Raw genomic sequence first — 13,465 nt, 5'->3', positions numbered from 1 at the left:
TGGGATACTCCACCCCCTCTCTCTCACATGCACCCTCTTCCACACACATGTAGGAACATCCTTCGCACACATACCTTCCCCAAAGACAGGCAAAGGGGTAACACAACACAACACTGAGTGTATATTTCCATCCACATCCACAAAACAACAGCGAGAGCCAGGACACCATCAAACACCCACCCACCCACCTCACATGGGATACTTCCCCTTCTCTCTCTCTCTCTCTCTCTCACGCACACACACACACACACACACACACCCTCTTCCTCACACATGTAGGAATATCCTTCGCACACATACCTTCCCCAAAGACAGACAAAAGGGTGACAAAACAAAACAAAACAAAACAACTCAGTGTATATTTCCATCCATATACACAAAACCCAATACCCTCTCTTCAAATGTCCCATTTACCCCTTAGCCAATATCCTACTTGTTCCAGAGTTCCTTGCAGGTGGACCCTACATACTGTACATTTAGTCTTTCACGACGATTGAAAGAAGAGATGCCATTGCTTGTGTTAGGTCTCTTGGCTGCATTAATTATCACTGCTGCTAGGATATTGTGCTGATGGTTGTGGCTTTCCAGTAGTTCAGGGAGCAAAGCTAAAAATGATGTATTTGTTGCTCAGGCTCCATTGCTTCACATATTTTGCATTTTCATCCATGTGGGTTGCTGGTTATTTCCCTTCACTTAGTACATATGTGTATATATAGCACCACCCAAGGTGACGGCCCTCATGGCTGATAAGAGGAGGTTCTGGAAAGAGAGGAGTCTATGAGTGCAGTTGTGATTGGCTTTCATGGAGAACATAGAAGAGCCACTCTTTCATGCCCAAATGGCAATGATGGCCATGATGGAGAAGCCCAGTCCAATGAAGAAGAACTTGGTGAGGGGGCTTTCGTGCGAGCGCAGCTCGTAGGGGAGGATCTCCAGGAAGGTGACGTAGAGAAAGGTCCCTGCAGCCACCCCTTCCAACAAAGCCTGAGCCAGGCTGGTCCCGTCACTGTTGTAAAGGGAGACGCCAATGCCCACACCGATGCCAGCGGGAGACATCAGAGCAAACACCACCAAGTACAGCAACCTCCACCGGGCCGGCGTGCCGCTCTGCACCAACTTCAAAGCCAGGCTGAAGACCACAATGGCCTTGTGGATCAGCACCGCCAGGCAAAGCTGAATGGCGGCCGTCTCCTGCTTTTGGACGCCAATGGCGAGGCCCTCAAAGACCGAGTGGAAGGAGAGCGACAGGAAGAGCACGAACGCCCGGAAAGAGCTGTGGGATTCCGGCGGGTCCTTGTGATCCTCTTCGGTGTTGTGGTCGCCATGGGAGTGCACGGCCCTGGGGCAACAATGGAGCACCACGCTCTCAATGAGGAACACCAGGAAGAAGCCAGCTGAGATGACCAGCTCCCCAAATGGGTACATCTGCCATGGGAGGAGAGAAAGAGTTGGAGGTGAGTTAAGGCCCCATCTGCAATATCCATTTCACGCGGTATCATACCACTTTAAATAATCATGGCTTCCCTCAAATAATCCTAGGAAGTGTAGTTTATTATGGGTGCTGAGAGTTGTTAGGAGACTCCTATTCCCCGCTGCCACAGAGCCATAGCTGTCAACGTTTCCCCTTTTTTAAGGGAAAGTCCCTTATTCCAAATAGGATTCCTCGCAAGAAAAGGGGAAAGTTGACAGCTATGCACAGAGCTACAGTAAATGGCTCAGTGCTGCAATACTTCAAGGACCACCTCTTTCCATATGAACCTACCCAGACCCTGAGATCATCTTCTGAGGCCCTCCTTCGTGTGTCGCCTCCTCAAGAGGACTGGAGGGTGGCAACACGAGAACGGGCCTTTTCCGGAGTGGCTCCCCATCTGTGGAATGCTCTCCACAGGGAGAAACATTCCTTTTTAACCAGGCCTTTGGTTGATCTGATTTACATCCTAAGCCCTTTTAAAATGTGTTTGTGTTTTTGTGGCTGGGAGGGAAGGGGTATTGGGTTGTTCTTTTTATTTTCATTATGTATTTTGTGGGTTTTATATCTTGATTTTATTCTGTGGTGCCGTGAGACCCCTGGGTATAGGGCGGTATATAAATTCAATATATAAATAAATAAAATAAAATAAAAACACTATGTGAATACTTTTTTTTGGGGGGGGGGCTATTCTGCATCTTCCAACATTCAGCTTCACTGGATGGACCAGACGAGGGTGTAAAAACCTCTCTCCGTCTTCATTATACACCTTTAGGCATCAGGCAAATACATTCATTTTTAACCAGGCGTTTGGTTGATCTGATTGAAATCCTATGCCCTTTTAAAATGTTTTTTTTGGGGGGGGGCCCTATTGGGTTGTTCTTTTTATTTTTATTATGTACTGTCAGGGGTTCAGGAGCAGAGGCACAGGGGAAAGAGGAAGCGGAGAGTGAAGGGGAACAATCCGAGGGCAGCGTAGGTGAGGATGGCAGTGGGGCAAGAGATTCCATGAGTCTGTCCAGTGATTCGGAAGATTCCCAGAAGGGGGCACCGATAGCCAGAGCAAGGGGGGTCCCGGGAGGGACGCACCAGAAGCAAGGGGCCAGCGGTGACTCCCAAAGCAGCAGCTGGAGATCGGGACCAGTTTCCCCACCAGAGCGTAGCTGGGGGGGGGGGGAAGAGTCCCATGTGTCAGGACCGGCTTCCCCTCCAGGGGAAAGAGAAGATGAGTCAGGGCTGACCACGCCCCTATCGCTGAGTGAGGGAATAGAGGGGAAGTCAAATCCAGCTAGCCCCCCCCGAAGGAGGAAGCAGTGACAGGAGCAGTGTAACGGTCAGGAGGAAGGTTGCCGGCTGGGCGCGCGCGCCAAGTTCAAATGCACAGACGCGCAGGACAGCCGGGAGCACGGATTGGGAGCCAGGTCCTAAAGCACGCCGGAGGCAGGGGGAAGAATCCGGGGACTCTTCAGCATCAGAAGAGTCCAGAAAGGGCAATACCCCAGCGGGCAGACGGACCCAGAGGAGAAAGGAGCAAAGGAGGAGGTGGAGCAAGGCTAGGGTCTTGAACTGGTGTCTGGGGGGAGGAGATTCAGACGGAACTTCAGCGGTCTAGGGTTGAGACATAGAGCTGCGCGCCGCGGCTTTGGAATCGAAACTGAACCTTAATAAAGACTTTTGTATATAACAAGAACTGGCGTTGGTCCTCTGTGAGCTGGGACCTTGGGCAGCTCTGACATGTACTTTGTGGTTTTATATCTTGCTTTTATTCTGTAAACTGCCCTGAGATTCCCAGGTATAGGGCGGTATTAAAATAAATAAAATAAAATTCCCAAAGTGGTATGAACCAGGGGGCATGCCACTCTTCACTGCCTGAGGCAAAATGGGAGTGTGCCACTGCACCACCACAGCCCTTCCTCCTTTATCTGGGTTGTGTGGTTGGCAAGTTCTGGCAAGATCTTGTGAGATTTCGGTGGGTCCTCATGCGATTTCAGCAAGATCTTACAATATTTTGGCAAGTTCGGCAGAAGAGGTGGCCGTGTTGGTGGGACCCCTGTGGGGTGGGGTCTTCTCTTGAGCTTCCACAGCCCAAGACAGCTGCCTCATCTCACCTCACGGGGACCAAGCCCTGGGTTTAACAATCAAACATATTTCCAGGGAACTCCCGATAGCGCTTTATATGTGTAGTGCAGATGGGGCCCAGATCTGCTTGCTTGCATATTTATACTGCTTACAACTTTTTATTTCAACAGAGATCTTAAAGTGACTCTTAAATAGTATTGGAAGCTACGTATTCCATTTATGGTGCAGTTTCTGCACATGTGTGTTTTATAAAACCAGGTGTTGTTTATTGCTCTTCTATTCATTTACCCAGGGACTTTATCTAAACCTAAGAGGTGCTCCGGTCTTCAAAGAGCTTTCCATGCTTCCTGGGGTTTTTTAAATTGAAGTTGCACCACCAGGTGGCAATCAAGGGCCACCACAGGATTTCTCAATTGGAAGGCGGTTGTCTTGGCAGGCTTCTTAGACTTCTATTGCAACACCGCCTCCCAGAATGGAGGAAGAAAAGGTCCTCACAATACTTGAGTTTGGAAAGAGAGGTGTGAAACATAGAAGCAGGGCGGTGCAGCGTCTGGGACCTGCGAGACCAGAGTTGAAATCCACACTTGGGCAAAAAGTCTAGAGACAGTCTTTCAGCCCAACCAACCTCACAGAGTTCTTGCAATGATAAAATGGAGAGCTGGGGGTGGGGGTGAAAATGTACACCACCCTAATCTCTTTGGAAGAAAAGAGGGATATAAATGCAATGACAATATAAATAAATAGTAAAGTAAAATACAATGCCATAAAATGCGTTTCAGCTCACCGTTTGATAATGTATCAGAACTGGCTGTGTTCCCACAACCAGGTACACGACGGCACCCACCCCCTTTTAAATTTGTTTTTCACATTTGTATCCATTCCTTCCCTCAAAGAGTTCAAGGTGGCACACATGGCTCTTCTCCCTTTCCATATTACCCTAATAATGTTGCGAACCACCTTGTAATATTTGGGTGAATGAAGGGTGATATACAAATTATATATATCTATAGACAGTGGTACCTCAGGTTACATACACTTCAGGTTACAGGCTCTGCTAACCCAGAGATAGTGCTTCAGGTTAAGAACTTTGCTTCAGGATGAGAACAGAAATCGTGCTCCGGTGGCGCGATGGCAGCAGGAGGCCCCATTAACTAAAGTGGTGCTTCAGGTTAAGAACAGTTTCAGGTTAAGTACAGACCTCCGGAACGAATTAAGTACTTAACCTGAGGAACCACTGTATAGATATAGATATATAGATATATAGCAACAACCCTGTGAGCCAGACTGGACTGAGAACTAATGAGCTGCCCAGTAAACTGGCAGGTCACCAAAAAAAGAGGTAAAAAGCTAAAGGACCCCTGGACGGTTAAGTCCAGGCAACGGTGACTATGGGGTGTGACGCTCATCTCACTTTCAGGCCGAGGGAAGGGAACAGTTTCAGGTTAAGAACATTAAGAACAGTTTCAGGTTAAGAACCGACCTCCAGAATGGATTAAGTTCATAACTAGAGGTACCACTGTATCTGCAAGATAGGAACTATTTTATTCCATTGACTCTATATCCCACACACATTAGTAAGAAGGAGCTAGTTGAGTACGATATTAGAGTGACAAAGTGATTTCCCACACTTCTTCTTGTCCTGCTGCTGTTCTGCTGCTTTCCCCAGGGGAAAACCCTTCCTTTGCACTCAACTGGAGCAAAACAAAGAGTGGGTTTTCCCTAGGAAAGAAGTGAGGCAAGAGGAGAATGGCTCAGATCTGTGCCTAGGAAGTGTAAGGTAAAGGTAAAGGACCCGATGATGGTTAAGTTCGGTCACAAGCGACTATGGGTCTATGGCACTCATCTTGCTTTCAGGCTGAGAGAGCTGGTGTTTGTCCACAGACAGCTTTCCAGGCTACGTGGCTAGCATGACCAAACTGTTTCTGGTGCAAAGAAATACCATGACAAAAGCTAGAGCACATTGAAACGCCATTTACCTTCCCGCTGCAGCGGTACCTATTTATCTACTTGAACTGGCGTGCTTTCGAACTGATGGGTTGGCAGGAGCTGGGACAGAGTGACGGGAGCTCACCCCATCACACGGATTCGAACTGCCAACCTTCTGATCAGCAAGCCCAAGAGGCTCCATGGTTTAGACCACAGCGCCATCTGCATCCCCATTCTATTTTCTTCATAGATGGATAGACAGACAGACAGATATGCCTTTGTATCTTGCTCTCCAGCTTTAATAATAATAATAACTAATAATAATAATTTATACCCCGCCCATCTGGCTGAGTTTCCCCAGCCACTCTGGGCAGCTTCCAATCAAGTGTTAAAAACAATACATAATTAAATATTAAAAACTTTCCTAAACAGGGCTGCCTTCAGATGTCTCCTCACAGAAACTCCTCACAGCAGGAAGCAATTAAATGCAAAAATGCAAACACAACTACAACCATAACAAAATTTTACAAGAGACTGGAACATTCAAGGTAGGTGCTTTAAAAGGTTTGTTACGGTTCTGTTCACAGATCCTTAAATAAGTAACCAAAACCAAGACCTGAGCCAAGCAAGATTAGAACAGTCATTAAAAGATTGTGAAATATGCAGAGGCCAAGCTTGAGATCTTAATCAACCATCTCACCCCCATACACTCTTGCAAAATTTGAGAGCCTTTTGCAGCTGACTAGAAAACAAAATCCTTGACTGTGTGGATCCTGCACCCAAATTCACAGCCCCATTCCCTGGAGGAGAGTCAGAAGATGGATAAAAAGCTTTTTCAGCTCCCCTGCCAATACCCAAGGTACCAAAATAAATAATCCATAATTGATCACAATGGCAGCTCGTGCCTATCCAAAGCTAACCTGAACAGCAATCTCAAACAAGGGGAAACATACCTCAGAATCATCATCACCTTCAGAGGTGCTGTTCTGCTTATGCATAGGAGCTCCCTGGGGAAAAAGAAACAAACAAACAGCTGAGTTGGAAACATTTTGGGGATAAGAATGGTTCAGTCATTGGCTATCATGGTGGTGGAATCACGTTTCCTCACTATTCAAGCAGCGGGAGCTCAGATCTTGAAGATCTGTCAAATTTTGGAACCATGAACTTATTTTGCATGTCACAAACAATATTCATTCATTCATTCATTCATTCCTAAAGCCTCTTGTTGTTGCTTTCCCAATCCCAGTGCAACAGTACCCCTAATTATTAGACCAATTTCCAATGGGGTGGCTGTGTTAATCTCTTGTAGCAAAATGAGTGAGTCTTAAATTTATTATAGCATAAGCTCGTAGTTCCCAAACTTTCCCCTCCTTGGACCACTTGAAAATTGCTGGTGGTCTTGATGGACTACTTAATGATCTTTCTGCCTGTTGTAGCAGTTACTGTGTGCTGTGATTTCTGATTGCATTTTTACAGATACACCATGGAGCACCTGAATGAAGTTCGTGGACCATGGGTGGTCCTTGGATCACAGTTTAGGAACCCCTGACATAAGTGTTCATGGACAGTAGTTCACTTCAGGCACTTTCAGAAGAAGGGACTCTATTCATGACGTTATGATAAAGGGAGGTACATCTGGGAAGACGTGATCTTTTAGGTCTTAAGCCAGCTTTATAGGTTAGAAAAAACCCAGTATTTTGAATTGGACAAGTCAGATGAAGCGGTGAAAGCAAAACAACAACAACAACAACAACCCAAACAAAACTTGTGCAATATGTTTATAATGGCCAGTCCCATTCAAATTTTTGGTACCATGTTCTGGGCCGACATTTCCATACCATCTTCAAAGGCTGCACCATGTACAGTGGGTTACATTGGTCCAAACAGTTATTTACTAAAGCATGGAACACTGAAGTCCGGTTGTACAATTCAGCCAAGGTCAGAGCCTGGATACTGGTTTACGTTTGTCCAGTATTGTCTCCCCTAATGCTCAACCTTGGCTGGATGAGAATAAGAGGAGTTGTGGTCCAACAACATATAGGGACATATGACCAGAGCACACTGGTCTGCTCTGACTGGCAGTGATCCTCCAGGGTCTCAGACAGTGGTATCTCCCATGATCTTGTTTTAACTGAACATGCGATGGACTGAAGCTCAGACTTTCTGCATATAAAGCAGATGTTGTTCCACCAAGCTGTGGCCCATCCAAATTCATTGCAGTGGAATTCAGATTTAAGAGACTGATATGATGGCACTCACCTGCTGCTGTCTCTTTTTTAGTTCCTCCTGGATGTCTCCCAGTGCGTCGGCCACCATGTGCATAATGCAGGCCCCAAGGAACACTCCGGCGGCAAAGCAGCCTATGAAACTGAGGATGCGCCGATGCTTCCCTAGAAGAGATGCAGGGTGGAATATGGAGGATTTTGTCAGATGTAGAGGCTGCCAAAACAGAGACGAGGCTGCCAATCCATGTCTTAAAATATATATCTTAATGTAAGCCACTTTGCATAGATTTGGTTCCTGTAAGGCAGGATACTAATCAATACTAATACTACTAATAAGGGAGAGTAACACCGGCATGCTCAGAATTCAGTGCATGCTCAAGAGTTCAAGGTCCACCCGCATCAAGAGATAATCTGGAGGTGTAAAGCACCCTTTCAGTTCCAGCACCATGGATAGAGCTTTTTTGCCCAATGAAATGTAATGTTTTTTAACAGAGCAAATTTGCTTGTTCAGCTCACTTAAGCTCTGTTTACTTATTCTGGGTGTGGAAGTAGAAGGAATGCTAATCTGTAAAAGGAACATGTGATCATTGATTCACCAGAAAGATCAAGAGAGGTAAAGAGGGACCCACCTCAATATATGGCCACCTAGAGAGTTAACAACAAAGCTGAGGTCTCAAGACTCCCTGGTGTTGCACAGCACAGTATTTGCACTCCTGCGCAAGTTCTGATAGTCACATTGCATCAAGCCCTTCTGAAGATCCATACCCACTCCAATCCCTTCCACCAACTGCTCACCTCTGGCCATGTTGCTCTGGAACCATCTAACCTGCGCCGGGATGAGGCCACAAATGAGCGTGACCACCAGCAGACCTGCCAGGCAGCCAATCTTAACCTCCAACAATTGATCCATCTCTGCAGTGTAGGGTAGGGAAAATCACACCGGGAGGAGAGGCAAAGGCTTATCCGTCGTATCTCTGGACACTTTTCGGGCCAGTCTGATTCCAAAACGTCTTATGAGCGTTAGTAACTAGTCCCAAACAGAGAAGTCCACCTCTCTTCACACTCTTCTGGTGCAATAAAGCTCTCCCCTTTGGAAGTATGAGTGGGGGAAAGTGTAGGAAGAAAGCCTCACACTATGGAGTCTTCATGAACTGAGCATCCATATATAGCAAGACCAAAAGCAACTAGATGTTCCATCAGCAGTCGGGTGTATGGTGCTGTCTTCAGCCTCTGCCTTCTAGATATATTTCATGGAGCCTTCTACTCTCCACCTTGTTCCCTTGTTCCTTACCCTCTGCTATTTCCCTCATTGATCCAGCTTTCTGGTCTCTTGTCCTGCAGATGTTCTCTCTTGCATTCCACCTTCCTCCCTTCTCTTTTCTACCTCCCTCATCAGATTCCTGCTTCCATCCAAGCTCGGTCTAATCCTAGCCGCCTTCTAGGGAGTGAGTAATCACCCCGATACTCCAGAAAGCCGCCCGCCCACTTTGGTGTTGTCCCATCCCATCCCCTCCCCTTCATTATGCAAACGCGTAATTTCATTTACAATAAACACTCTACAAGCGATCGTTTCGTCATTAATTTTAAGGTCACTGGGCCATAGCAGCCACAGTCGAGGGCTCCACCTCGAATTCTCGATAAGAAATGCTCATTAAAAAACGGGAGTCTATTGATCTAGCTGAAGATTATTTTCCAGCTGGCAGGTCAAGGCTAACAAGTGCGTGGGTCTCAATAGCTGCTCCTTTCACGTTTTGCTTCAGATGTGGATAAGGGGGAAGAGAGGGGGAAACAAGCACAAAACATTGCAAAAAACCTCAAAGCACAATCTTATGAGCCTTGGCAGGGAAGCCCAGGGGCCACAGGATACAGCAGGTCTCCCTCTCTTGACCATCTGCCTCTGCCAATAAACTCATGTAGGTTGTTTATTTTTATTTTATTTATTATTATTTTTTACAAAGTAATAATCATAAATAAATAAATAAGAATAAAAATGTGCACCTCACCACTGAGACCATTCCATTATTAACTATCCACCCTCCCAAAATTTCAACACCTCTTGCGATGGTTTGGTCCGTTTTAACAGTACAAATTCTACAAACACCCTCCATATCTCCTCAAAATCATTTCTCCTGCATATTCCCTGTCTTACCTTAACGGCACATGTTAATTTATAATTAATAGCTATATCCCACACCCCTTTAAACCATTCTTCCATTTTGTATTCCACTTGCCCCTTCCACTTCCTAGCTATAACAATTCGTGCAGCTGTCAATAAATTTGTGAGCAAGTCCTTCATAGCCTGTGAACCTTCCACCCCATCATAAATTGATAATAATGCTACCTCTGGACTTTCAGTCAGCTTTACTCATGTAGATTGTGCTGGACAGATGCTCTTAGGCCCTTCTGAATACTGATCAGTTGGGGGGGGTGAATTATGGGTTTTTGGTTTTATGATTCGCCACTGCTGCTGGGCACCTGTCTCTATGGTGTTGAGCACCTGCACTGGGGGCAGGGGGTAGAAATAAACAGGGGCCCACTTCTGCCCACTCAAGGAGACCCACCCTCAGAGGCCCCCTTATTCTGGCTCCAAGACCATCCCTTCTCCTCCCCCAATGCTCTGATGGCACAAAGGGGCACACCTTGGAATAGACTCCCTCCCTGAGAAGAAACCAGAGACTAACCACACCTGTCCTGGAGCTGATATAGGAAATGTTCCTCCCCTAAGAACCCACAGGACAGAAATGGACGGTGTATCCCTCTTCTGCAAGAATGGTGTTAAGACTGGCAGGGCTGTGAATTTGCTATCTGGCCTATCTTGGACTTCCCCCTCCTTCTACCCTGCCTTTTGGTGGCTCTGTAAATGTGGAATGGCAGAGCAGCAAGATTTCATGCAGGTTGGGGCTACTGGGAGTCAAGGAATACTTGGGCTACAGAACCCCCACCCTTGTACTAAATCAGTAAGATCTATTCTGTTGAGGTTATGCAATAATCAGCCAAATGAGGCAACTTTAGTCAAGGAGCCTGAGCTATTCAAGATACTGGCACAGTTCAAGATAAAGACCCTTCATGCTAACTCTGACTGGAGCTATCTAGGCTATCCCACCTGCCTTTATTTTGCCTGCCAGCTCCAAGACTGGTTTGGCAGGCTGGAGGGAGCCGCACCCAAGAGCCTTCGCTTTTCAAACTTGGTTTCATTGAGAGCAAACCAACAAGTTTGGATTGCTACATTAGCTACCTCATTACTCCACCACAGCTAAGAAAAAAGCAGGACTTTTCCTCCACTGTCTGAAGCCAAGGAAACAAATCTACAAAAGGACACTCAAGTGAAGACCAGGGGCTCAAGTTTTTTGCACCCAAGTTCTTTGGCTCACAACAGCACCAGCAGGTGAGATTAAGGCTGGATTGAGACACGCTTGAGAGTAGGAGAGAGAAATGGGGTTCTCCCAGCACTGCTCTATTTTTCTGTGGGCAGGAACTGTGAATGTCAGAACGGACTGCAGGCATGCGCACTGACCTAGCACTAAAGAAAACAGAGCCACGAGCTATTTGCTTAAAGCAAATATTGCCCCTCCAAAAGCCTTATAGCAGAAAAGCAATTGTATCCGGAATGAAGATTTATTTATATTCTTGTTTTTTGAAATACACAATCATTGGCTTCAGGACTTGAAATAGAGGGCACCCTTTGCCTATTTTAACATTGCAGATGAAAAGTAGTGATTTCCTTTGACATTTGGTGTGTGTGTGTGTGTGTGTGTGAGAGAGAGAGAGAGAGAGAGAGAGAGAGAGAGAGAGAGACTGGGCTTCTTGATGTTATTGGGCTACCAACTCCCATCAGTTCCAGCCACCACAGCAAAAGGTGAGGGATGATGGGAGTTGTTGTGCAACATGTGGAGGACTGGAGGTTTCCTCCCCCCTTGTATTAAGTCACCATTCTGTCCTCCCTGCCCCCGGGATTTTCAGTTTTTCAAAAGTTCTTCCTATTCCGCAAACTGCACAACAACAAGGAGTAGCATAACAATGCATGGGGTTTTTTGGAAACGATTTTCCCTGCTATTGCACAACTTTGCAATAGATGGAAAAGACATTCTAAAAACAAGGAAGTGAACTGAAGTGGTGATGAAAGAAAAAACATGTAAGGGTTTCTTTGTGATGGAAATTGCTACTTCTGGGCGTCATTCTAAATTCCACAAAACCACATTTCGAATATATAGACTCAGTAAACCTGTTTGGTAAAGTTGGAAGGTCAACATCCAGGGAAGAAATTATACCCTCCTAGCATCACTGGCCCCTGGTATGCTAGGATGGAGGGAGGCCTCTCCTTTCCCCAACTACTCTGGGCGGCTCCCAACGGAGTATTATTACTACTAATAATAATAATATTAATGTTATTATTATTAATAAAGCGATATAACATTAAAACTTCCCTAAACAGGGCTGCCTTCAGATGTCTTCTAAAAGTCAGATAGTTATTTCCTTGACATCTGATGGGAGGGCGTTCCACAGGGCAGGCACCACTACCGAGAAGGCCCTCTGCCTAGTTCCCTGCAACCTCACTTCTTGCAGGGAGGGAACCTCAGAGCTGAACCTGTGTCTGGGCTGAACGATGGAGGTGGAGGTTTATTCAGGTATACTGGGCCAAGGCTGTTTAGGGCTTTAAAGGTCATCACTACCACAACACTTTGAATTGTGCTCAGAGATGTACTGGGAGCCAATGCAGGTCTTGCAGGACAGGTGTAATATGGTCTTGACAGCTGCTCCCAGTCACCAGTCTAGCTGCCACATTCTGGATTACTTGTAGTTTCTGGGCCACCTTCAAAGGTAGCTCCACGTAGAGTGCATTGCAGTAGTCCATGGGTAGGCAAACTAAGGCCTGGGGGCCGGATCCGGCCCAATCGCCTTCTAAATCTGGCCCGTGGGCGGTCCGGGAATCAGCGTGTTTTTACATGAGTAGAATGTGTCCTTTTATTTAAAATGCATCTCTGGGTTATTTGTGGGGCACAGAAATTCGTTCATATTTTTTTTTTCCAAAATATAGTCTGGCCCCCCACAAGGTCTGAGGGACAGTGGACCGACAGTGGACCTGATGAAAAAGTTTGCTGACCCCTGCAGTAGTCCAAGCGGGAAATAACTATAGTCAAATACTGAGCTAGATTGATTTTTTCCCCTCCCCTTGGCTTAGTATGAAGAATCTACCTGTGTTCCAGAGTGGGAAATGGCAGTGGGTGGTGGAATTTTTCCCATGCTCAAATCATGAGCCGAACCAGGGAAGTCTGGATGGGACGGGACTCTGGAACTCTGTTCACATTATAGAATTTGCAAGCAGAGGTATTCTGAGTTGTCCCTCCTTTTGTAACACATCTGTGGTCTACATGATGCAGAATACAGGATGCAAACGTCTCAGTGATGCGAGTAGGTTTGAGACTAGTTGGTGCCCAGAGAACAGACCAGCAAGAAATCCTTTGTGTGGCAACTCCATATAAGAAAGATGGGATATAAAATGTAATGATTTTGGGTTGACTTCACTGGTTGGCATGGGCTCTGCAGGGTTTTTGAAATGGTGCATTCCCAGCTCTAAATGCAGGTGCAGACTGCTAGAGCTACATTCGCTCACTCTGACCTAGAGCCAGTCACAAGATCCAGAAGCCTCCCTTCATCCTGACACACCAGGGACCAGTGATACTGGGAGGGTGTCATTTTCCCACAATGCAATTCCAGGCTGCCTTAGCAGCTGGGATCCTAACACCTGGCAAGGCCCAGTACAAGTATT

At 46.3% G+C, this 13,465-nt stretch overlaps 1 protein-coding gene across 1 annotated transcript; it reads right to left on the bottom strand.

The window, feature by feature from the left end:
* Nucleotides 1-335: 335 nt before the first annotated feature.
* SLC39A2 (solute carrier family 39 member 2) lies at nt 336-9,159 on the bottom strand. The gene is made up of 4 exons (XM_081883677.1): nt 8,494-9,159; nt 7,733-7,863; nt 6,427-6,480; nt 336-1,425 (listed from the first exon to the last, which is right to left on the bottom strand). Exons 1-4 carry the CDS (start codon nt 8,606-8,608, stop codon nt 829-831), a joined length of 897 nt encoding a protein of 298 aa, XP_081739803.1. The 5' UTR covers nt 8,609-9,159; the 3' UTR covers nt 336-828.
* Nucleotides 9,160-13,465: the final 4,306 nt, after the last annotated feature.

Source organism: Podarcis melisellensis (genome assembly GCF_964234715.1).
Source record: "Podarcis melisellensis genome assembly, chromosome: 13".
NCBI classification, from domain to species: domain Eukaryota; kingdom Metazoa; phylum Chordata; class Lepidosauria; order Squamata; family Lacertidae; genus Podarcis; species Podarcis melisellensis.
Note: the sequence above shows the minus strand (reverse complement) of the source record. Positions and strands in the feature narration are given on the sequence as shown.

Coding starts and splice junctions, on each gene's coding strand:
- SLC39A2 (XM_081883677.1), bottom strand. CDS start 8,608: ATGGATCAATTGTTGGAGGTTAAGATTGGCTGCCTGGCAGGTCTGCTG. Junction 6,481..7,732: donor TAAAAAAGAGACAGCAGCAG/GTGAGTGCCATC, acceptor CTTTTTCCCCAG/GGAGCTCCTATGCATAAGCA. Junction 1,426..6,426: donor AAGGTGATGATGATTCTGAG/GTATGTTTCCCC, acceptor CTCCCATGGCAG/ATGTACCCATTTGGGGAGCT.